The following is a 26,927-nucleotide window of genomic DNA, read 5'->3' on the forward strand; positions in this document are numbered from 1 at the left end:
TAAAAGTACGAAACTTACGTCAGAACTTAACATTGATGTTGTATCTCGCTTTTGAGTCACGGTGAGCCACCCAAATGGTGTTGCCATACGAACAATCCACCGGCATGTGGCTATGTTTCTCTACCCCAATGTCATGCTCATTGTCATAAATGAAAATTTTCAAAAAAATAATTATGTTAATTAATTTGAGAAAGCATTATGATTTTTCTCAATTAAAACGTGTGAGTTTCATGTTACTAGTTAATTAAGTTGATGTATTAATTATTTAATTAAATAAAAGAACTTATTATCATTAAGAAAGTTCATTTTCCGTTATTGATATATTCTTTAAATTCATATATCTGATTTAGTATGAGTTTTTAGCCACCATTTAATGTGTAATAAGGGAATAGCCACACTTGAATGCACAATTCTTTTTTTGGTATAAAATTTTCGACCTTTTAAAATACGAAAAAACTTATAAAGGTATGAACTCTCGAACTTTGAACCTCATGAATATATCATTCTTGTATGATTCACTTGTCGATCCTTTGGATATTCCAAATTTCCAACAACGTTTTTTTGGAGTTAATTTGTTATGTGTTTATAAATGGAGGAACTTTGTCTAAAACTATTTCCAATATTTAATGGCTCATCGATGCTATTTTCATCGTTGCGCCTAAACAAACATATAAGTAAAAATTAGTTGAGATGACTAGTTTTTCGAATTTGTTATGAGTTTTAGCTATTATTTGAAAAGTAATAGAGGAATAGATAGTGAGACTCGAACCCTCAAACACCTACATAAACATGACCCATAATGATACATGTTCAGAAGTCCAGAGCTTAGAAGAAATTATGGATATCATAGAAAAAAATAATGTTGATGATAAAGTAGAAGATACAATATATATGGAACTAGTTACAAGTAAGGAAACACTTCACATTTAACACTGTTCACAATTTTATGGTGCAGATCGAAAAGACAACACCGAATTTTTTGGATGCAATAAGAAAAGTTAGAGATGAGCTTCAATAAGATTTAAATTTTAACAAAAAAATATAAGACAATAGAATCATGTTTCACTAAATTATCTTAGATATATATATATGTACTTTTAACGAATTATTAATTTATAATATTAATGGAACCATATACTAATATAGAGGTCTTCTGAAAATATATTATTTTATTATCTTATCGAAATGAGTAATTTTTTTCATTGACCCAATTTGGGACCAGAGGAAAATATTATCTTAGAGAGTTTATTAATTAATCGAATATTAATTCAATGAGGTTTTACCGTAAAGGTAAGAGATATAAATGATTTTCAGGCTATAATTTTTTTATCAAGCTAATTAGGCTAAACGTATTCATGCACCAAGTACAAAAAAGAAAAAAGACAAGAAAATAATTTTGTTTTATAAAAACATTTTAGGAATAAAAACAAATGGCAATAAGGAGGAATGAATGTGTAGGATACATTTCAATTTATTTATTTTTTTGGTGAAAGAAAATGGTAAAGAAATATTAGGAAAAGAAATAAATGATATTAATGGTAATAAGTAAGTAGTAAAGAAAAACAAAAAGAGTTATTTTAGAAATAAAATAAATTATAGTAGTGAGGACTAAATGAGTTGAATATATTTGTTTTTTTTCCCCCAATTTTATAGTCAACAAATAAGGTAAAATCATTATTGAGAAAATAGATACTACTAGAAATACTATATTTGTATATACCATATCAGGCTTTTGGGTCAAAATCATTATTAATATATAGACCAAGAAGAAATAATTTTAAATTAATCATAAGTTTTCCTTAATTATCACAATCAAGTACTTTCATAGGGCTATATATTTGAGAGAATTTCACAAGTATTTAGCACAATTTTTAGACTTTTGAGCACTTTAAAAAAAATACATTTTTCAATGGCCTTTACAAAGTTCTCCCTTCAATCAGTTTTGTTGTTTTGCTTGGTTTTGTTTTCCTTGTTGGCTCTTCATCATTGTAAGTCCACATTTTTTCCTATTAGATTTAATATTTTTTATTATTAAAATCAGTAATAAAAACATATAATGAACAACATGTAACATGTCTTGTTTTAAATGTTATTTTCACTTTTTATGTTATTATAACATTTTATATTTTTATAATTGAATTTCATAAAATACAGGTGATGAAGGTATGAACGTTGAAGTAGAAGATAAAATTGATTTATGCCTTCAAATTCCTGGTCAACCAGGCAAATGGTGTTGTGCAACAGCTACAAAAGCATGCTATCCTTCTCTTGCTGCATGTGAAGCAAAATGTCACTAATGACAGTTTATTATAGAAAAATAATGTTAATTAATCCAAAAAGTATTAGAATTTATTTTAATTAGTACTCATGAGTTTGAGTTTTATATTATTGCTATATAAGTTGATGTATGAGTATAATTAAAAGTTGTTGCTTCCATTTATAAAATACAAGTATAGTTATTAGTACTTGGAATTTATCTTTCTTTCTGCCTACTTGAAATTGAAAATTTATATATTATTTCACTTTGATGTGAAAAAGAAATAATATACAAATTTGATTCTCTCATTTTTTTAAAACCTATTGCTGACAATATTTAGATTCTAATAAAGAAAAGACAAAGTTATTATTTCAATAGCTCAAATAAAAACAAGTTCTAAAGCCCAACTTTAGTAATGTAACAAACCAACACCACAATTACACCAAATTAATTAAACTATGAAACAAGAATTGAAACAAATACTTTTTATTTCAAGCAATAGGCTATTTCGAGATTCCACCTATCTGATTATACTGGACATGTTCTTGTTCAAGCAATAGACCATTCGTTGTTTAGCTCATTTTTCAATTTCATTATCTCATCCTCAGGCAAAGTCATGGTCACAATCCTTCCTTCGGAATCATTTGGCCCGTCCGGAAGCACCAACACGGTCCCTGCATCGCCTACTCCATCGATAAAGTAACTTACATTCTTCGGCCTCTGTCCCTTCCAATCGAATCCATAGAGATCAACACCTTCCAGGCTCACGAAAGTTAAATTTGCTCCGTAAACAATGACATCCGACACTCCATGATCTTTCTCGATGGCCTCATCGATCTTTAATCGCTCGTCGATGATCTCATTTTTAATCAACCTTGCTAATTCACTAGGATTAGCTTCTCTAATTGAGTCATCAACCTTAACCACACCAATTACTTGAGTGTTTCCTATAAGGCCCTCTTTCTTTTCTTCACCTTTTTTGCAAATGGTCACAACTTTTGGGCCAGGCCCATCTCTAATTCTTGAAATGGACTGCCAAATAATAGCACATAGTAATTCAAATGGGCCTTGAATGCCTATTCTTGATTGTAAGTGGCCCAATTTGGATGCACTAACATGGATCGAAAACGACTCCAACTTGCAACTTGCATTAGCAATCCAATGATCTTCAACCGGGTCGACCCGTTTTATGGAAAGTGGATCCTCCACAATTTTTTGTAGGGTTTGGGTTGAGTTTGCTTTGGTTAATGAATGGGCCAAGTTAAGGGGCCGGGGCGGTTGGTATCCACCAACTACTTTACCCAAATAGTTCCAAAATTCAGTTGCTGAAAATACATCTCCAAGTACATGGGCCCAACTTAGGCCCAATGAAATTCCACCACATTTGAATTTGGTATGCTACATAAATGGCCCAAGATATAAATGAGCCAACTATTAATTACCAACAAGAAAATTGAAAAAAGAGAGAAAAAGTATAGAAACAAACAATAATTAAAAAGATATATAAGATGGAGGAAAAGGTTATGCAAGAAATTTATATAATTAGAGACAATATTTCATTATTAAGAACCAGAGCGAAGCAACACCCACATCTGAATCTTATCTATTGCTCAACAATTCATCTGGTGATTTCACAATCGCCAAAGAAGCCTCAAAAATTTCGATGAGAACCGTGGACTATCTTTCATGTGACTTCATAAAAAGTAATGAACGATGCACATATAGTGATTACAATATAGTGAATATGAGACATTATATGATATGCTTTTCCATAAATAAGGACTTTTTTTACTTAGAAAGTTTTATTTTTTATCTACATATAAATGATATTATGCCTATGACATCATTCCTCCTACAATTGTTGGCTTGAATTTTAAACAAATTTAATGAATCTTATATATATTTTTAATCTAATATATGTTTATTTAAACATATTAAATATAAATAAATTTGTGAAATATATATCCCGTGACTTAAAATTAATGTTCAATCCTTCACCTCTGCCTATCAAACTCAGTCACTTTCTCCAACCGAAACAAGAAAATTTAATAGCCAACCAACTATAATAACTTAGTCAAAAATAAAATAAAATACATGGAGAGTCATCTCTTTTCTATTTTTTTTTTATTGATATTATTAGTGTCTCAAATTATATGTCATGATTTTAGAAATGAGTTTCTTCTAATTAGTTTATTATTTAGAAGATTAAGATAAAATTAAATTTGTTTTCAATTTTCCTTAGTAGTAATAGTTCTGAAGATTACAAACATTTCAACTATGAAATCTTTAACACATAAATAAGGTAATATTTAACGAGAGAAATTATATTTTAAGGCATACATAAAAGTAAAATAGTCAAGATGATCCTAATTAATATTTGTCTTTAAATGAGAAACACAATACTTATATAGCTCTAATTTGAAATTGTGAGAAGAAATTCATAGGTACATTTATTACTTAACTGCCTCAACTAATTGAAATATTGAAGGAATGTCTGCCACGACCATACAATCTTTAATATGATAGAGAAATATTGCAACTACTTGGGTGGTCAATTAATTATTATATACTCCCTCCGTCCTATTTTATATGTCACATTTTTACTTTGCACTTGTATTAAGAAATGATGTAACTTTACCCTTCTACCCTTATTTAATATTTTCTTAAGTCAACTTTATTAATAAATGACAAGATTAATTAACTATTCTATCAAGGATATAATAGGCAAAATAAGGTAATTTATGCATAAATTTTATAAAATGACAAGTATTGTGATCTAGCTATTTATAGAAAGGGATGACATATAAAATGGGACGGAGGGAGTATTTATTTGTAGTTATTAAAGAGTTAAGGTATAGAATCACGGGTGTTGTGGAATATTTGGAATTTTATTTTTAGCAAAAAGTACAAGGTTTAAGAATTAAAAATGAAAAAAAAAAACTTAGTAAAAACACTTTATCTTATTTATTGAATTGTTTCTGATGCAAATCTGGATTGATAGACTCTTCATCTTCCACAAAAGGTATTGAGTTTAAGTAGGGGTATCAAAAATGAACCCAAACATAGGTAAGCCATTCAATTCGTCCAGAATTTTAAGGGTTGGGCTCAAGATAATTTGAATTAGGTTCAATCTTAACACATTCAAGTCTAATTCATTTTAAGAGAATCTTCAATTGAGCCCTATTCAATCTCCAATTTCAACCTGTTTTAAAACACTTTACTAAGATGTGTTTCTATATTAAAGGTTTGAATTATTATCTATTAAAAATCTTTTAGGATTTATCTATCCATTTGTTACTTTTTTTTAAAAAAAAATATTGAGCGGAAATTCGAATTGTGATTATAAAAAGTTAAATATTACTATGTTAAAATTATTGAGATTAATCGGGTCAAGACCCAACCCATTTTTTAGCCCATTCGAACCCATTTGGGCCCAAAGTAAACTTGGGCGGGTCAAGACCCAACCCGATTTCTATCTCAACCCATTTTAATATCTCCAATTTCAACCTAACCCGTCCATTTGACACCCCTAAGTTCAAGCATTAAAAAATAAGACAAATAAATTGATAGACAACACTTTATTCTATTTATTGATAGTTTCGAAGTATGAATTTAAATTAATCAATTAACAATTAACTTAACGTGAAGACTGATGATTAATCATCTACTTCTCATATTTCGTGAATAGCTCAGACATTAAAGGAAATTCAAACTTCATTTCAAAAATCCGTCCTAAGTCAATTTTTTTTGTTCAATTTGAATTTCATCGGAGCCCTAGAATTTTTCTTAAAGAAAACTCTCTAAAATTCTAATCATACAGGCCCTCACCCCTAAAACCATCTCTCTTTCCTCACTTTAGAACAGAATGAAAAACCTCTTGATAAGAAGCGTTTTATTATTTTCTTAGTAAACATATCCAACACATCATACCCCCTTTCCCTTCCTCCAAGCAAGAGTAAAAAGTGAAACATAATACTCGAGATGAATTTGAATTAATCGAGTCAGTAACTTCAGATAAATAATGATTTGAAAAAAAACATATATATACCTGTATGAGGACTGGAGGTGAGAAAGCCAATTCAGGACCAAGAACTTGATTAGAAACAAGTAATTTCTCAAGTGAAGTATCTTTCATTTCTAGCCATTCTTCCAAAGTTTTATCACATTGTGCTTCAATAAACCTAGCACCACAATCATTACATTTAATATAAGGTCTCCCTGATTCTGCCCTTCTAAACCTACCATTAGTCATATAAAAATAATTGAACCAAATAAATATTGGTTCTTTTATTTTATAAATTGTGACATCTTGAAATATTTGGCTATCAAAGTAATAAATCCCTCTTAAATAATGTAATTTCATGGCCAAATCCGTGTTACTTGGCTCATAAACAACATCTTGTCCTGTTACTCTAGCTGGTCCAACTGAGGATAATTTTATGTTGTAAATTAGACCATCTTCTAATTTTGAAGACACCATTTTTGGAATTTTTTTTTTCTAAGTGGGAGTAGAGGAGCTTGTAGACAATTTGGGATGTTCTTGATTATGTAGAGGATGGTTTATATAGGATTTTAAGGTGAGATAATAAACTAGCAATGATTTATATATAGCTCATGGTATATGGTATACTAAATAGGTGTATTATGTATATATTGTTAGCTTACAGCGGTGAGAAATGAGCGAGTTAAATTATATTTGAGCTGATTAAAACTAAATAGACTGAGTTAATAAATGATGGCTCAATGAAATGTTTATATAGGCTTTTGAGGTGAGATAATAAACTAGCAATGATTTATGTAGCTCATGGTATACTAAATAGGTGTATATATTGATAGCTACGGTGTGAAACGACCGAGTTGAATTATATTTGAGTTGATTAAAACTAAATAGACTGAGTTAATAAATGATGGCCCAATCATATATTATTAGGTTGATATAAGTTGGATCATATAGGCTAAAACCATGGGTCATAATAACTTAATTCGCCCAAATTTTTACATAAGTTTGAGAGTTTTACTTATAATTTGTATAATTACCTAAAAATTTAATAAAATTCGCCTAGTTTAATGATAATTATCATAAATATTTGAATGTTTTATTTTATATATAATATATTTTTTACAAAATATTACTATACAATATTGAGTATGATTGTCATGGAGGGGTAATTTTACAAAAAGTCTACTGCTACATTGATTATAAGTAAATATAACATGAAAAATTGATTATGAAAAAAATCAGGTTAATATAATGAAATATCATTATAACGAGGGCATAGCTATATACATACTCACTTTTGTTCTTATTTTATTTTTGTTTCTTTAATGTTTTTTTTTTCCTGCTGTGTGATATAGAAGTTTTGTCCTCAGAATTTGGACAGAATTCAAAACTTTCAAAATCTTTCATCATGATGATGTGTTATTGGGAGATCAATACAAATTCGAGTTATGAAAATATTTTTTTTATAGAAATATAAAATAAGATTACGTACTATAAAATCTTATAATTCTGTTCTAGTCAGAATTTAGTGCACAAGGCTCTTAATTTATTTTATTTTTTAATTAACTTTTTGCATGATTGAGATGCCACTTTTGCTCATTTTCTAGTCCCTACTAGGAAAATTTAAGAAGGTTTACATGAAATTATCCACTCCTATTATCCTATATTTCAAGATATATATTATTTTTTCATGTGATATACCATACTCATTTTAGAATTTGAATAATTTGGATTTATGCGGGACAATTCCATTTTGAAGTAGAACTCTTCCTATTAATTAAACGTAAATTTACACTTAAAATTTGAACTCGAGATCTCTGTTATAAAACAATTTTAGATTCTAAAACCGCTAACAATAGTTTGAACTGCAAGAGTAGTTCTCTAGCTAAAAATATTTTAAACTTATCTTATATAGGAATTCAATTTTTCCATATATAAAATGGAATAAAAGAATAGTCGTTATCTAAGTAATTAAAGAGCTAATAAGTCTTATAATTAATGGAGAAAAAAAGTATACATAGGTGGCAAGACTTTAAATTAGGTAGTTGGAGAAATTCATTGCAAGTTATTTATGGCGTTTTATTGTCCACATTGAGGTAGTTGAGTGATTAATTTTGCAATAAATTACACACTCCGTTCTTTTTTATTTGTTATATTTCACTTTTTGAGAGTCAAATTGTATAGACTTTGATTTTTAAAATATAATTTTCATTATATTAATATGAGAAAGATTGATCGTATGATTTTTAAACATCTAAATTTAAAATATAGAATTAATTTAATTCAACCTGACTCTGAAAATTAATCAAATTAACTTTTGCGAAACATGACAAGTAAATGCATTTTTTTTATTTTCCGCCTAGTGGCTAGTATCCTTATTGAAGTTTGACTAAATCCAAATTTGCGTCAGGAGTCCCAGATTGAGAGGTGAAATGCTTTTTAACGAAGACAATATTGTACAAAAGAGAACTCAAATCCAAAGGCTCTGATTAAAAATAGATGGATATTTACCATTCTACTACAACCTTATTAGATATATGCAAACCCTAGTTGCATGTTATCCATTACCCATATTTAAGCCATCTCCTTCATTGCAAAAGATGAAAAATAGGGTGCAAATAAATATACGTACCAATTTTAGAGGTGCAATATTAAATATTTTACCAGATGCACATAATATAATACTATATATAGTGTACTATATAACTAGACAACTGTAATATGCACTTTTTGTAGGTCATCCCATTACAATATTTACTTCAACCACCCCCAAATTGTTGCCTTTTCTAGAGGTATATAATAATATAATTTGACTCATATTTAAAGTTAAATTTGATTAGTTTAATTAAATATTTTAAAAACTGTACAAAAAGTAATATATGGTAACCCCCCCCCCCCTCATATAATTAATATCGGAATATGATCGTAAAAATAATACATGTTAATAAATTAATTAAAGTTCATATACTTTGACTATCGAGAAGCGAGTCATCAGAATATTTCGGAAAGGAAGGAGTAAAATGTAAGGAGAACTTTGGTTGAGATAACAAAATGTCAGTATGTTATACACTGCTATTTCTTCTATAAATTGAGAGACGTTTCTTAAAAAGAAAAAAAAGCCTATTAATTGTAATTTAATTTGTTTTACCACATTATCTATGGAACTAAAATCTGGATTAGAATAGTGGGAGTGAGTTAGAACACTTCTCGATTAGGATGGAATTGCATTAGGAATCAGCTCTTAGCATGTTCTTTTTTGTCTTAATGATGGACTAATTAACACGACGTATTCAAAGTGAGGTGCCATATATAGTGTATGTTATTTCCAGATGCAGATGACATAATATTGATTGTCAAGACGTGCAATGGAGTTAATGATAGATTAAAAGTTTTGGAAAGAAGCTCAAGAGTCTAAAAGTTTCAAGTTAAGAAGGATTAAGTAAGAATACCAAGAGTATAAGTTTAGTAATGTGTTGTATGATGCAGAAGTGAAAATAAAGTTCGATACACTAGTCATATCCAAGAGAGAAACCTTCAAGTACCTTGGGTCCATTACTCAAAGAGACGTGGCAAATGATGATGATGACGCACATCAAATTAGAACGGGATGGGTGAAATAGAAGCTCACCTCTGGAGTACTATGCGATAAAAGTATGTCCCCAAGGCTTAAATCTAAGTTCTATCGAGTGGTGATTCGACCAACACTATTGTATGAAGTAAAATGCTGACCAATAAAAAATGACTACGTTTCGAAGATGAAAATAGTTGAGATAAGGATGTTTAGATGGATGTATGATTTTTTTTTGAAATATAATTAGTTATATCTTGTTTTCACAAGTTAAATACGTAAAATAAAATTAAAATTAATAAAATAAATTGGAGGTTTGCTCTAATACTACAACAACAATTTCTTTTGATTATTACTATGTATCAATTTCCAACTAGTTGTTATGATCGCCTAATGAATTCATACTATCTATTGTCAGAGAATGTAGTGTAGCGGATGGGGCTATGTTTTTCCTTAATCAAATGTCTTGGATTCGATTCTTGAGTATGAAATTTTTTTTGGTAGAGAGCACTTCCCCCAAATGGGGTTCTAGGCAGCGTGACTCCAAAATAATAAGGCTCCAACGAATACTGAACACCAAATGAAAACTTTAATTAAAAAAAACATAAAAATCACTCTATAGAAATTTCTTTTATAAAATTAATCGAGTTTTAAAACAGTATCAAATATCATATGAAAAAAAAAGTATGTGGGTGAACTTCCATATATCTACAACTGAATTAATTCCCACCCCACAATTAAAAAAATATTAATTAATACCATCCACATAAAATAAATGAGACCAATAAATAACATAGGTATACTTCTTTGTCATTATAATAAAAATAGAAATAAATACAGACTTATAGTTGAGAGTTGAAACAAAGAGCTATTATGAGAAGGATAAGACAGGTTTATGAATGTCGTGGAAGCACGTGCTGGATGTAGAGTTGGGGCTCGAGTTTTTCTGAATTTAATATTTTTAACGTCATACATAAATTTATATAAAAATTATAAAATATGATAAATTTGAATTCATAATTTTAAATTTGTTCAACATCAAAAAACTTTAAAATTGAATCTATAAATTCAAATTCTTGATACGTCTTTGCGTGAAAGTCCATAAAAGTCATGTGTATCATGTATGCTCTGTCGATATAGGAAACACACTGTTTGCTTAAACTCAATTGTTATTGTTGTATATGTAGTGTTGTGAGCAGATCCGAATTTAAAATTTTGAGTTCATGAGCTTAATTTTTTAGAAAAACTACAAATTATGGCAAACATCAATATACATTTAAAATAAATAGCTATAGTTTATTCTTTTTAGGTTATATGGATATAACAACAACAACAACAACAACAACAACAACATACCCAGTGAAATCCCACAAAGTGGGGTCTGGGGAGGATAAAGTGTACGCAGACCTTACCACTACCTCGTGGAGGTAGAGAGGCTGTTTCCGGTGGACCCTCGGCTCAAGTACATCCAAACCAAGTTATATGGATATAACTATACAATAAATAATAAAGTTAATTATATGCCAATAATCAGTTTTTTTGTATATAATATAAATAAATATTAAATAGGAAAGTTATTATTACACTTTTAATTAATTATGTCCTCATCAATACCTTCTCTTTCATCAATATCCCTATATCACAATTTTTTGTGTATTTTTCCCCAAATTCCTTCCAATTCAAGATCTTTTTGAATGATTCTAGGAGCGATTTTTGTTATTTGAATTCATTAGGCACTTTCTAACTGATTTTTTCCCTCAATTTTATGAAAACTTTATTTATATACATCTATTTTTATAGGGTTTTGATTGAAATTGCTTTTTCTTGAAAATTATATTGCTTTTATACTTTTCTTTCCATGGCGAAATTGCATATCTCCTTGCGAAGAGTGTCGCCTCTACTCCTGGAGCCATTTCCTTGTCCCGACACACCATGAGAGACCCCCCAGCGGTCTATGAGATGGAGCGTGGGGGATACCCGCAGTTCAGTGGAGTCGTTAGGTTCGTTGTTAGCAGAGAGTGTAGAGAGGGAATTTTGTTGTTTGTCAAATTTGTATATAGTATAATACTTATATACATATATAATTGTATTGTAATATTAACAGAAGTTGAACTGGTGATTTGTGAATATATCTGGATATATAAGTAATCTATCCAATTTGATTAGGCAATACAAGTATAGTTGGATACATCAATACTATATTTTTATAAATAAATACCTAATTTAACACCAAGTCTCAAGTATTATAGGAAAAACTTGACCAAAAAGAGATTGACGTTTTGTTGGCTTTTTCAATGTTTTTTATACAGCTGAATACTTACACCCTTTGATACCTACACATTCTATTGTTTTTCCATTTTCTTATTTAACAACAATGTATTCATATGTATATTATATTGGTGTATTCATTTTTGGTTTAACAATAGTGTATCCATTTTTCAAATTGTTGTATTCATATGCTAAAATTGTACTACTTTACCTTGTTTGATGTTAATAATACATTAAGTTTTTTATAAATACTTGTATCCTTGATATATTAATACTTTAATTTTTATAAATGGAAACACCAATTTGAATTCAAAGTATTCATATGCTAATTGTACAAGTAATACATTTTCCTTATTTAGTTATTCTAATTATAACTGTATTAGTGTATAAATAAAAAACATATGCAAAAATACAGCGAGAAAAAGACATGAATACTCTTTTATATTCAAAATTTTATGAATACCTTTATAATTAGTATTTAGTGAATATATTGCATTTAGGAATATAAATACAACTTATTGTATTATGTGAATGAATCGGGATATGCATACAATATGTAATTATTAGTTGGTAATTTAATAATGGAAATTTGAGTGATTTAGGAACATAATAAAAGGTTGGCAGTTATGGCAACATATCACACCTTATTTAGTGCATTGTAAGATCACTCTATAAATAATAATAATAATAATAAAATAATACAAACATGCAGCTAGAAGTTGACATAAAGTGTAGTCATTTTTAGTGAATAACATATTTATAGATATTGAAGTTCAATAACCCTATAAATATAGTCATTTTTGTAAGTTGCTCTTTTTTTTTTATAAAAAAGATAATTTATGATTTTAAATAAATTATTTAATTATATATATTCAATGAATTTTTAACATAAACATATGATATTAGCTAAATTATAAGATTTTATCGTACACGTAGCTAGAATTCTAACTTTGATTGTGAGAGATTTTTAATTTTGTGAAATTTTTTAGCAAACAAAAAGTCATAATTAGGAAGGTCAGCTCCTCATGATACCTTGTAAGATGAATCTTAAAACTTTTATGTTGAAATCTTTTATAGTTTGGAGATGAAATAAGTAGAAATTTTATTCTTTATGGATGTATACCTTGTATTTGACATAAATAAAACCAAAATATATAAATAAAAAATTGATTAAACTACATTTGTATTTTATATTTTAAATTATTGAATGCTGGAGTTATACTCTGATCATGACCAATTCTACACTTTAAAATGAAATGTAAATACAGTCGTAGACTCATAGCAATAATAAATCCAACAAAAATTGGGGGGTCGATCTCATAAAGAGTGAGCATGTGCCAAGGTAGATATACATAAAGACAATAAATATATTACTTTGCAAAACTAGAATTGTGAGCATTGATTCTTGAAGAAGAAAAGAAACTAATTAAGCTACTGCTAATTCCAAAGGTAAATATACACAAGACCATAAATAGATGAATAAATATATTTATTTTACAAATTAGAAGCCACAAATACATCAACTTGAAGAAGCAATCAAACATTTAATTTATTTATTACAAATACAAACAGGCATCAGAAGATGCTCTCCAGCAAAGACATAATCATTCTGAAAAGCATCTGCAATTTATTAGACATAAAATATTTAGTTCATGAATTAATTAATAAAAAATGAGCTTATTTTGAGATATTAAAAGTAAATAACTAACCTGTTGACACATTGAGATTTTCATACTCTCAGCTTTGCAAGTCTTTCCGAGAGACTAATTGGTGAATGGACTCTTATAAGTAATAGCTTTTTCAATTTAGGCATACTCACATCATCCGTGCACTTTATTTCAGACAACCCATCTGGTGCCACAATATGCAAAACTTCAAGTTGCGGAAAGCTATCACCATCACCATCACTAGAGAGATCCATCTTTTCTTCATTATAGTTGCAGAGAACCATTTTAAGTATCCTTAATTTGGGTAGTTTCTTAAGCACTGCCACTACATGACCGTCTACCTTATAGATGAGAAAAGTAGTAATCTTGACAAGATTTGGAGGGAATGCTATAAAGTTCAAGGGCGTTATTAAGCTCAAATGCAACTTAACAATATTTGGATACGACGACAAGTTTATTTGCTCACTCGATTTATAGGAAAATGAGCTGAGCTTTAGAACCTCCAGTGTCGTTGGCACAGGGCTCAATGTTGATAATTTCTTAATGGTAGAATCGGATACTTCCACTAAACCCAGTTTTCTTAAATTGATCAATCGGTGCAACAATCTCGGTTCAAAAAATTTACCATCCATCCACAAAGTTTGTACATTATTAGGAGGCACGTTTGGAAAAAATGGGCTTATAGAAAAGCAACAGTTAGATGCTTCATTCAAAGTGCTACAACGAAGATGTCTCAATTGTGTAGACTTCCAAACACCAGTAGGAAGATCAATGAAGCTTTTACCAATATCTAGGGTCTCTAGATGTTTGAGCTTCACCATACAATTTGGCAGTTTCCCATCAATATGCCCCTCGAATCTCAGATAGCGTAAGCAACTCATGTTCCCAATTTTGTTTTGGATAATGATAGGATCATAAAATTTATCAGGCTGGACTACAACCACCAACACTTGTAATAATTTGAAGTCATGATGAGCCAAATGAGAAAATATGCGAGAGTCTACTTTTATGAAACAGAAAAGTGCACGAAGCTTCTCAAGCTTAGGATTTGAACGGAAGAACTTATTCATGGCATTATTATCAGAGTAGAATGTAATCCTTCGCAGCCTAGCAACATTGCCGGGATCACCAAATGCATTGTGCTCTGTGTGAAAGAAGTTGCTTTCCTTAGCCAAGTCCACACACAAACTATGTAACAAGTCATGTATGCGACAACTTGAAATTCTTCCATCATATGTCCTTTTGGCAACTTGAATCAAGTTTCTTGAAACCAAATCATTTAGGACATCATCCACCAAACTTTCAGCCTCACGCCCATTGCCACTATTTACAACTATCAGCTTCTCAGCAATCCACATATTTGTCAAATCAAAAGCACGAATTTCATGATCCTCCGGGTAAAGACCAAAGTACAAGAAACATGGCCTTAATGCAATGGGCAAATCATTGTAACTCAGAGCCAATACCTTAGCACTCTATTCCATGCATGTTCCGTTCTTTCTCTTGCCCTTAACATGCCTGCCGTCACCACAATGGCTAATGGAATACCTCCACATCTCCGAACTATACTTTTACCAATATCTACCAAGACAGGTGAAGCATTGGCCCAATTATTATTATTATCAAAAATAAAGATTTTCTTGGTAAAGAGTTCAAAACTTTTCTCTGAATCTAAGGGTTGCAACTCGTGGAGCGAGAAATCCTCTCCTATGTATCTGCCTACATGATCATATCGAGAAGTGATAATTATCCTACTGCCAATTTTTAAATCACATTCAGGACGAAGGACACAGTTCAGATCATCCCAGATTTTGGTATCCCAAATGTCATCTAAGAGAATAACATACCTTTTTGTTTCCAAAAGTGATCTTAGATTGTTCTCCAAGTGTTCTTTCCTTTTCTTGTCCGGCAGTCCAACTTGCTTGGCTATGTCAAGTAAGATTTCTCCTGCTCTTGGCTGTTGTGAAACGTAGACCAGTGCAGAACACTCAAATTGATGACGGACATGCCTATAAAGTTTCTTGGCAAGAGTTGTTTTTCCTAGACCGGGCATGCCAACTATTGAAACAACTCCATTACACAAATCTTGAACAAGCAATTTGTCTTGGAGCTTGTTGAAGTCATCATCCAAACCGATGACCTCTGTTTCATCAGCATGAAGGAATTTTCTTCTCTGTTCCATTGGAATGCAATCATTATTGTTGTTACTTGTATCTGTGATGTTGAAAGTTGTCCTTAAACTATCAATGTCAGCAACCCTTCTTCTTAACTTCTCAATCTCCATAGCAAACTCATTGGCAAAAGAAACCGTCTTAAGGCAACAAATTGCGCCTTTGAACTTATTGGATTGTTGGATTTTTGGAAGAAACTCATCTAAGAGATCCTCCACATCACCTGCCAATTCTTGAATATCTTTTAATAAGTTTTTGACCCTTGAATCGCCTCCAACTTCCTTGGCCTTTGCATCGTCTACATATGATCGAATGTGTCTCAGTACTCTCTGGAGCCAATCGATGTCCTCATTCAAAAAATTCAAGCGGCTCCCTTGTTGAAAGAGTAGATTTGCAGCTATTTCTACAGATTTATTGATGACTGCTGTAAGAAGAATTTCAGCCATTTCTTTTTCAGTAGCTACAAAAAACTGATCAGAATGATTAATTAGGAAAAGAAGATCAGCTTATACTATATATTTGCTTTTGCTTTTTAGTGATAGCTGGAGTCCATGGCCAAGTCTCCTAATAATGTCAAAGATCAGCTTATACTATATACTATTTGCTTTTGCTTTTTAGTGATAGCTGGAGTCCATGGCCAAGTCTCCTAATAATGTCAAGTAAAGGTGGGGCAGCTGCACACTAATCAAAAAGGAAAAACACATTAAATTGGGTAAAGTATTGCAAGGGACGGACGGAATAATTTCATTTCACTATTCTACCCATCTTATCCACGGCATGTGTTGTCCCTATTGTGGACTCCAACAATAAAGCAAATAGTTGAACACTTTAGACTTATTCCATCAACTATTTGAATACAGTGATATTTCAAAATGATACTCCCTCCACCTCATTTTATGTGAGGTAGTTGAATTCGGCACGGAGTTTAAGAAGAAAAAAACTTTTAAAATTTGTGGTTCAAAATGAATGATAGAAATTTGTGTGACTGTAAATTGTTTCATTAAGGATAAAATAGACATTTTTTAGTTAAATTGTTATTTAATATAGAAATGTATCATTCTTTTTTAGACTGACTAAAAAGGAAAGTAATTCACATAAATTGGGACAAAGGGAGTAATAAATAATTGAGAGAAGTATTGAAAATGTACCCCTCTAAATTTGGTGTCAATTATTAGCTTCATGTTTAAACTATTGACAATCTTAAAAACATCTTTTTACTTGAGTAACTGAACTTACATATACCCCGATCTTGCAACATGAGTGAAATACACCCTTAAATTCTCGCCAAGTTTAGAAGTATTTTCAACACTTATCTCGGCTTTTTATTAAGAGCGTTATGCTTCTATTAGAGTTTGAGACCACTTGCTATGTCATGTGTCAGATCGGGGGTGTTCAAGTAGAGAAGTGTTTTTAATGTCACGCCTCGAGCCTACACCCTGGACGTGGCCGGCACTCGAAGGCCATTGCTGGCCCCCCAAGCGAACCTTTGGCCTGGCTTTCTTAACTCAGCGGAAACTTAACTCAAAAGAATAACTCAATGCAATGAAAGGTCATAAAACAACCCAATTGATAAAATCTGGCCAAAAAGGCAACTCGAGTTTCAAAATAGAATATTTATATATATATATATATAAATAGATGAGAGACTCAATACTAACTGACTGACTGTCTATGAAGTCTCTATAACACTGAGATGGATGTTGGGACAGACCCCGCAACATCCTAATAAAACAAAACTAAGAGAACAAAATAACCGAGTCCTCCGGAATGCAAAGAGGCTCACCACTGACTCTGGAGTGCTCAGCTGGATCAACGGCGTGCTGGATGCTGATCCTAGGTACCTGCTTCTGCATCATCATAAGATGCAGGCCAACTGGCATCAGTACATGGAATGTACGAGTATGCGAGATGGAAAGCTAAACAACATAGGCTAGAAGGAAATCTGGATTGTGAAGTTGGGTAGACAATTATTTGATGCTAAGTGAGAACAGAGAGGTTATGAAAACTTCAAAAAAAAAAAATTTGAGAGGTTGATAAATTGAAGTAGTTGTTGTCCATGGTGATGGATGACTTGGTGGTTAAGCCGTATGTCAATAAAACTGGCGTATTTAGATCCACCTGGAGTAAAGGAATCCAAGACACCAACAAGGTTTTTTTGTAATGGAGGTAGTGAAGTACATGGTGATGGATGACTTGGTGGTTAAGCCGTATGTCAATAAAACTGGCGTATTAAAAATATAATTTAATATTATATTTATAGCCGGTCGGGTTAAATGGGACGGGTCATTAAATGGATATATATTTGGTTCTTAAATTTTTGGTTAATAATTAAAATTTCATGTCAGCAAATTTTAATGAAAAATAATTAAATAGGTTGAGTGACTTTTTGTGCAAAAAAATCATAGTTGAGTGACTTTTGAGTTGAAAATGAAAGTTGAGTGACTTTCTGTGGAAAAATTGATAGTTGAGTGACCATCTAAGTTATTAACTCCAACAATTGCTCATTAACAAGTGTTATGAGTTCGTAGAAGGCATGTTGTATATTAATTCCAAAAATACCCTCTTCGAAAATCAAGGTACAACACCTCTAAGCAGTAAAATTATCCTTGAGTGCCTTACTATTTTGAGATATTAAAACGCCGCAGATATATGAGTATTTTTTTCACTCTGAAAAAGTCGAAAGGCAGTGTACTTATATATACCCTTTCTTAAACCCCACAGTCCACAGTAAGACCTAGCCGCTTCTCATTTTCTTGCCTCTTAAACCCTGAAAATTTGTCATCATCAGGTTTGTTTTTTAATTATTTTTTTGAGATGGGTTTATGCTTATTTTGCTATATTATGGTTATTTGCCTTGTTTTTTTGTTATGATTCTTGATTTTTAGTTTATATGGAGCTTTGCAAGTGTTTGGGGTATATTGGTTTTATGTTTGGTTCATGTTGTAGAACTCTTACTCATTGTTTTTTGATGTTTGGTGATAAAAAATGAGTATTTTGAGATGGTTTTATGCTTATTTGGTTATGCTATGGTTCTTTGCCTTATTGTTTTGTTATGGTTCTTGATTTTTTGTTAGTATTAAGTCTTTGGGGTCTCTTGGTTTTATGTTTGATTCACGTGGTATAACTTTTACTCATTGTTTTTTGATGTTTGATGAAAAAAATGAGTTTTTTGAGATGGGTTTATGCTTATTTGATTATATTATGGTTCTTTACTTTATTGTTTTGCTATGGTTTTTTATTTTTAGTTAATATGGAGCTTTGTTAAGTCTTTGGGGTATATTGGTTTTATGTTTGGTTTATATTGTAGAGCTTTTACTCATTGTTTTTTTATGTTTGGTGAAAAAAATGTGTTTTTTTAGATGGATTTATGCTTATTTGGTTATATCATGGTTCTTTACCTAATTGTTATGTTATGTTTCTTTATTTTTTGGTTAATATGGAGCTTTGGTAAGTCTTTGGTTTATCTTGGTTTTATGTTTGGTTTAATATTGTAGAACTTTTACTCATTGTTTTTCATGTTTGGTTAAAAAAAATCACTCTTTGCCCTATTCAAGTCTGATAATGTTTTCTTTGTAGAACTTTTACTCATTGGTTTTTTTTTGTTTGGTGAAAAAAAATTGTTCTTTGTTCTGTTCAAAGTGAGATAATGCCTTGTCCTTCTTATTAGTTTGTTATTAGTGGTGTTTCTTTTTCTTGTATGTATGAAGTGTATTTCTCTAATTTGTGTAATTGAGTTAAACGAGTTTGATGATTGTTCTGTTTTGAAATAAAGATACTTGAAAGTTGCTCTCACTTATTATTTGCTTCAGAAATTTAATTGACCACTGGTGAATGATTAGCTAGTTGGCAGGGACAAATCCACAATGCAGCGTACGTGTTTGGCAAAACCGACTCTGTATTTCTGTTGAAAAATTCACTCAATATGTATAAATTATCTATACAGAACCTAGTAAATTACTTTTTTAAAATCTAGAACTCATAAACTCAAAGTCTTTGTGAAGATGGCTGTGAACCTAAGATGAGTTCTAATATCTAGTAACAAATCCCAGGGGGGATAAATCCTAAAGGGAAAGAGGGGGACCTAGAGAGCTTATAGATTTCATTGCATATGTGGTTTCAGAAATCTTGTTTGCGAATGTGTGCCACTATGTGTTTTTATTTGAGTATGCATTTAAATGAGCGAGTTTTGCTTCGTTTAGTCGTGCCACTCGTCTACCCTTTGTATAAGTCTTCTGCTTTGTCAATCTTCTTATTGATGTTGCCTGTCAGATTAAAGGTTTTCATACTTAAAAGCTAAATTTGTATAACCTTCTTTTATTCTTTTTATAGATATCTATGGCTTTCTACAACAAAATTGGTGGTCTTTTGAGGCAGAGCATTTCAACAAGTGGCAATGCATTGAATGCACAATCATCAGCGCCTTCAATGCTTAACGCCATCCGTTGCATGTCAACAAAGCTTTTTGTTGGAGGTATGTGACTAGCAGTCTGAAAAAAATATCGCAAGTATTGCTTCTTAGTGAATACTTAGCGACATGTAAAGTTTGCTTATTTATTCCTCAATTTAATAGGTCTTTCATTTGGAACTGATGATCAGTCACTGAAGGAAGCCTTCACCAGCTTTGGTGATGTCGTTGAGGGTAATCTCCAAACTATCTCGAGTCTGGCTTGCTTTAGTTTTCATCTTGTTTTTTATCCTCCAATGATGAATAATTGAATGAACAACACAATGAAAATCAAGTTAGATGAAAAATACTATCTTTTATGAAGGAGCATACATAGTACGATATGTATCTGATAATAGCTTACGATGTATATAATTTTAACCTATATATGGCATTGTGGATGCATAAATTTACCTGTTGTCTTGTGTTCCTCTTGCTAACTAGGCTATGAAACTTGATGGGTTTTCTGCAGCTCGTGATTTGTGTCATGACCTTAAGTGTTCATATAACGAGTGCTCCACACGTTTTTGTCATTAATTGCATATTTGGTTGCATACTCTAGTGATTGGGCCGGGATAGTGGCATTTTTCTGGTAGTTTTCTTATTTTGTTCTATCGGTTAAGGCATTATCAGTTACTATCGTCATCTCCCTCGTTTAGGTTGCGGTGCTAGGATTAGTTTAACATTGGAGTTGAACCAATATTTCTGGTTTTTTTGACATGCTCCTCCCTTTCATCTCGCTTGCTAGCTCGTACTTTCTCCTGTTTGAACTTTGCTCGTGTGTTAAATACTCATGTACTTTGATTGTGGCACAGCTAAAGTCATCATGGATAGAGATTCTGGGAAATCAAAGGGATTTGGATTCGTGAACTTCACAGACGGCGAATCTGCCCAAGAGGCTATGTCAGCAATGGATGGACAGGTAAATTTTGTTAGTAATACATGAAACATTGAATATGCAAGTGGTATGGCCACCTTTGATTTATGCCTTTGTATAGCTTAAGGGGCTGTTTGGTTACAAGGATTAGGGGCATTTATACCGTGTAAAATTTTTTGGATTTTAAATTTTGTACCATGTTCGGTTGTGGATATTAGTTGAAACCAACAACATACTTAGTGTAGTCTTACAAAGTGGGGTATGGGGAGGGTAGAACGTATGCAAATCCTACTCTTACCTCTCAGAGGTAGAGAGGCTGATTAGTCATGAATCATGGCTGATATCACATTATGCTCCCTGCAGGATCTGAACGGAAGGAATATCCGCGTCTCTCTAGCCCAAGAGAGAGCTCCACGCAGCGGTGGTTTTCGTTCTGGTGGTGGCGGATATGGCGGTGGCGGATTTGGCGGTGGCTATGGTGGATCTAGACAAAATGATGCATACTAAGTAAAACTTGTAATCTTTGCTCACTTGTCTATACAGGCATGGCAAATTTCGTAGGTAGGAGATAGGATTTAAACGCAATGTTGTGTTGAACGGATTTTCCTTAGCTTTTAATGTATGCTTCTATATTAAGGTTTTATCATATGATCACTTGACTGCTTCTGTCTTCTAGTTATTCATAACTTCATGGCAGCCCTTGCCCTAACTTTGGTCTAGGTGGTCAAGTTGATTCGAATTAGTAGAGCGTATTTACTATTCATCGAGTTTTTATGTGCTAAAGTTCAAACAAAAAATGACTGAACTTCAGTCATAAGTACCTGTCAGCTATGTGCAGTTGGACTTCGTTAAAGATTAACTTCAGACACCGTATATCTGAAATTATGTAAGCAACACAAGTTAAATGACAACATCAAAATTGGTTATCCATGCACTTTGCCCTTGAATGTGTGATTATACAATTGGAAAAATTAATTTGGGCTATAAGACTAATTGATCTGTTCTCTAAAGCCGAGGAAACAAATCTTAAGCCCAAGGTATAAAGAAAAGATGCACATGTTGATTAATTTTGAATTAAGGATGTGTTCGATATGAAGAACAATATTTTAAGAAAATAAGTCAATTATTTTTTTTTTTTATTGTTAGTACGTAAATAAAAATTATAATAATAAATATTTGCATATAATTTAGATATATATCGTGGGATGTAGTCGAGAATCGAGATAGGGGAAGGGGTGATAGGGTGGTGAGTGGTGATGATGGAGGCTATACCTATATGGAGGTAGGGTGAAGATGAGGTGTGTTGAATGATGTGGAGAACATAATCAATGTAAAATGTTATTTATGTAACTTATTTTTCCTACTTTCATTAGATAAGTCCCTTTTTTTATTCTTAACGAACTTATTTTCCTAAAAAGGTGTTTTTCCATACTTATGCGTAGCACCAATTATTCACTTTCTTGTTAACAAAGAACTTTAATTGCTTTTCTAATGTCTAAATTTCAATTGACATGAAATCATAGCCCTTAATTAATATATTTAATATAATAGTAAGAATGTTGTCCCACTACTTACATACAAATTCTAGAGTAAATTAAAGTATTTTCAATGTCTAATAATCTTATTGCTAATTGGCTTTTTGTGCAACAAATTAAGCCTTGCCGACACTTTTATTTTCTTTAATGTCCTTTTCATGATTGAGTTATTAACATGTGCCTATGGTCCAAATAAATTGATATTTACAACTCAATTAAGAGTATGACACTTACTTGAATTAAGGGGGTCATCAAAAATATCTTTTTTTTTTTTGTAAAATTATAACGGATTAAATATGTTATTATTGTTGTTATAATTAAGAGTGTGACATTACAAATTACAAAGCAAAGTTATTGTCTATGCTCAAACATGTGAAACAAGCTCGAAGAGTTTGGTATAAAGAAAATAGGATGAGAGGAAATTGTGAATGAATCTTGAGTTAGAGACTTTAGGGTTATATAGGGTGAAGAATATTAAGTTTTATAGCAACTTACAATATTATGTGTGAAAATGAAAATATATATAAAACTAAAACTAAATTTATAAAATACGAGTATTAAACCAATTGACCCATTGGAATTTCAACTTCTATGAATAAAAATATCATGATTAATCTGACGTTGAGTTTATACCAACCTTGTTATAAATATTTTTTCGATAAACGAAATTTTATGATTGTGTTATGAAGTTCAACCTTATATTGTTGAAACTTTAAGACGCTAATATGAAGTTTAGTAAGAATTCTAGACTTTAAATATATAAAAGCAATCTTAAATTTCATGAAAAATTGAGATAATAGTCAAATGCTTCCCTAATCTATTACCCAACTATCAATTACATATTTATACTTTACGAGGTTCTATTACCCCAGATTATTCTTGTAATATTTTCTAATTAAATCCTTATATATATATATATATTGTGATTTGTGAACACGTTTGTTGTTGACCAAAAGCTACAAAAATCAGTTCTTGGTAAGTTATTATTTTAGGTTACAATTAAACCTATAGTTTTATAAGTAACTTCATAATTAAATCAAATAACAAAGTATCATGTTGTTGCAAACATTTTGGATCTTGTCCAACAAATTTTATGTTCAGAAAAGTATGTATATGTAAATAAAACTTATAAAAATTCCATATTAACTTCATTTAGCGACGGAATATCATATGAAAATTTAATTAGTTAAAGAGTTATTTAGCGATAAATTAGCTAGGGATTATCAATAAATTTCAAAGTTAATTCTATATTTTCTAGTAGTGTAGAGTTCTAGCTATAAATTCAATAGAAATGAATAGTCCTAGTCAAAATCAAAACCAATTTATCTAGAATTTATAAATTCAAAATTTGGTTCGGCACCTTTGAAGTTAGTTTCAATAAATTTTCAATATATTTTCTGAGAAATAATTACAAAGCATGTTTCATTGTCAGCAATCTAGATCTAGCAATCAATGTTCTTCAATTTTGTGGTACTTTCAAAGACTCAACTAATTATTTTTACTCCACCATTCACGGTAGGCCAAGAAAAAAATGGTAAGTTCTAGATTATTTGTCTTAAAATATTATATAGTTTTTTAAAAAATAAAAATATTCTGCAGATATATTTCATTAGATATTAACATGTTGGAGAAAAAATAGAAGTGTGTTGATATGCTACAAATATATAGATTTGGGTTGTGAATATAAATGTCGAGACTGATACATTTAAATAATTAAAAATATGCTCTCTTTAATTATTCATTTTTATACATATTTAAAAAAATATTAATTTTTGAAAATTAAAAAGTATTATACTTGCGACTAGCGTTTGCTTTTTGATGGGAAGATGGTAAGGGAGTGTAACACATAAACGGATTCAAAATTTAAAGTAGTTTTTATAATGACTTTAAATAATATTACAACAATAATTGAGTTTACACACAAATAAATATTTATAGATATCTGAACTTTAATTGCTTATCATATATGAACATAACATATTTAATACAAAAGACTAAAAAAATATTTTAATATATAATTTTATTTATTTTTAATTTAAAATAACACCGTTCAAAAAACTTCTTATCATGTTAGGTTAAAATCTGCCAAAGGAGATACTACAATAATAACTGAACTCATATATAAATATTTAGTCAAAATATATTTGTAAAAAGAGAAGAGCGTGTGGGGTAGGCAGACAAAAAATATATTCTTAGTTCTTTATCTAGCTGGACCATTTTCATTTTATTAATTTATTTTTGCTATTTTTTTCTTTTTAAAAAAAGAAAATTATGCCTTTATTTATGCTTAGATTTTCTTGTCTAATTGAGTTTATTAAGTTGTGCGCCGGTGCCTAATATTTGTCAAATCACAAGGTGTTATATGTGGACTTTTTTTATAACATGTCCAAATCAAATAGTAAATCATAACAAAATAGAAAATTAAGATTATATTTGAATTTTCCAAAATAAATAATATTAAAAGTGTCGAATTGATGGATTAGACTGATTTTGGGTGGGTTAAATTTGAATAAGTTAATAAATTGACAAATTAATAGAGTATAATTTATCTTATTATATATATATTGATAGTTTTTAATGTCAGTCGCAAATTTATTAATCTCAATTATAATTTTATATTTAATTGTAAATATTTATATCTATTCAATATTATAATATGTATTTAAAATTATTAACCAATTCACAAACTTAAAATTTTGAATACAATCATATTAATCACAGTGGGGTATGAGGAGCACAAAGCAGCTAATATGTATTATATGGTCCACAAATATGATGAAATATATGAAGGAATCCACTTTATGAAAAAATGACATTACCTTTTGATTTGTAAAGGCTTCAGGTACTGGCAAATGTTTCTCAAAAAGCAGCAACAGATAAGAACTGAAAATAGTTTATGTCAGCATAGTAAAAAACCAAATAGAAAACAGAAAAAAAAAGGAAATAAAAAATTAAATACAAGAATGAAAACATATATATTTATTTTCCATTCGTTGTCTGATACTTATACTGAGATTCGACTAAATCTAAATTTGCTTCGAAAATTTTTATATTAGGGGACAACATGCTCATCAATAGAGAATGAAATATAATATTTACCACTCTGTCACGATCAATTATCACAGCTATATATTTTCTGTCAGCTTTAAGTTCTATGATTGGGTAAAACAGCCTTTGGAGGTGTTCATTTTGTACTGTCAGCTTTGCTGTCTGAGGTTGGCCTAGTAAATTTTAGTGATCGATAGAAAATTATATAATTTATATATGATTAAAATTATTTTTTAATTTATGTATTTTAGTAAATGTTGAAGCTTCTTTAGCTTCTTGTATTTGTACTTCTTAATATTTTGAATCTCTTACTTAAAATTCTGACTCCATCGTTATAAAAATGATTAAAAAGAAGAAAAAGTGGGAGACTAAGATAGCTTCACATGTACATATAGCAAAAAATGGTTGTTGAGATGGTGAAACCAAATTTCATCTTAAAAGTACAAAGACCCCTTTTCTTCATTGATTATAACTTCCAAACATACACCGTTTGAATATTAAATTTACTATTCATGGAATATATGTTCATGTGTTATAAGTTGAAGTAGTTATATTTCCTTCTTATTAGTCCATCTAGATTATCAAAAAATAGGAAAGAGAATAGAAACACTTCACAAATCAAAGAATTAATTAAAAGTATATATATTTCTACAGGTTATATACAAGAGGAATATACTCAACGTCATTTCATAACTAGAGTTTGAAGAGGATAACATCTATTGTACCTTAGCTTATCCCTACTTTAATTTATACCATAAAGAGGTTGTTTCTGATTGTCGATAGACTTTTTTTTAGATACATGTATAAAATAGAAAATGTATGAAGCTTATCTTCTAGAAATATACGAATACAATTTTTTTTAGCATAAAAATAATCCTAAGATTTTTATAATTAGTTGTACAAGACAAAGAATAGAAATAAATAAGAAAAAGACACATCATGCATGATTCATGAGTGGCCTATTAAAATTGTTTAAGTTATTAAGTAGTACTTATTTAACGTATTCTTAAAGTTGTATATATCTTTCCCTTTAATCATGTGTTAAGTTATCTTTTTACTATTTATTATGTGAAGCTTATGATTATACATCAC

At 30.4% G+C, this 26,927-nt stretch overlaps 2 protein-coding genes and 1 pseudogene across 3 annotated transcripts; 1 reads left to right on the plus strand and 2 right to left on the minus strand.

The window, feature by feature from the left end:
* Positions 1 to 2,598: 2,598 nt before the first annotated feature.
* Positions 2,599 to 6,831, minus strand: LOC125870638 (protein ECERIFERUM 26-like). The gene is made up of 2 exons (XM_049551118.1): positions 6,306 to 6,831; positions 2,599 to 3,655 (listed from the first exon to the last, which is right to left on the minus strand). Exons 1-2 carry the CDS (start codon positions 6,735 to 6,737, stop codon positions 2,807 to 2,809), a joined length of 1,281 nt encoding a protein of 426 aa, XP_049407075.1. The 5' UTR covers positions 6,738 to 6,831; the 3' UTR covers positions 2,599 to 2,806.
* A 6,597-nt stretch (positions 6,832 to 13,428) lies between these two features.
* On the minus strand, positions 13,429 to 16,452 carry LOC125870632 (toMV resistance protein Tm-2(2)-like; annotated as a pseudogene). Its single transcript, XR_007446928.1, has 2 exons — positions 13,803 to 16,452; positions 13,429 to 13,713 (listed from the first exon to the last, which is right to left on the minus strand). The product of XR_007446928.1 is annotated as a toMV resistance protein Tm-2(2)-like (transcript).
* Positions 16,453 to 18,452: 2,000 nt separating this feature from the next.
* LOC125870643 (glycine-rich RNA-binding protein 4, mitochondrial-like) lies at positions 18,453 to 21,913 on the plus strand. Its single transcript, XM_049551124.1, has 5 exons — positions 18,453 to 18,719; positions 20,261 to 20,402; positions 20,502 to 20,570; positions 21,191 to 21,297; positions 21,616 to 21,913. The coding sequence occupies exons 2-5, from the start codon at positions 20,267 to 20,269 to the stop codon at positions 21,757 to 21,759; spliced, it is 456 nt and encodes a 151-aa protein (XP_049407081.1). The 5' UTR covers positions 18,453 to 18,719; positions 20,261 to 20,266; the 3' UTR covers positions 21,760 to 21,913.
* The last annotated feature ends 5,014 nt before the right edge of the window (positions 21,914 to 26,927 follow it).

This window comes from Solanum stenotomum, chromosome 7 (genome assembly GCF_019186545.1).
Source record: "Solanum stenotomum isolate F172 chromosome 7, ASM1918654v1, whole genome shotgun sequence".
Taxonomy (NCBI): domain Eukaryota; kingdom Viridiplantae; phylum Streptophyta; class Magnoliopsida; order Solanales; family Solanaceae; genus Solanum; species Solanum stenotomum.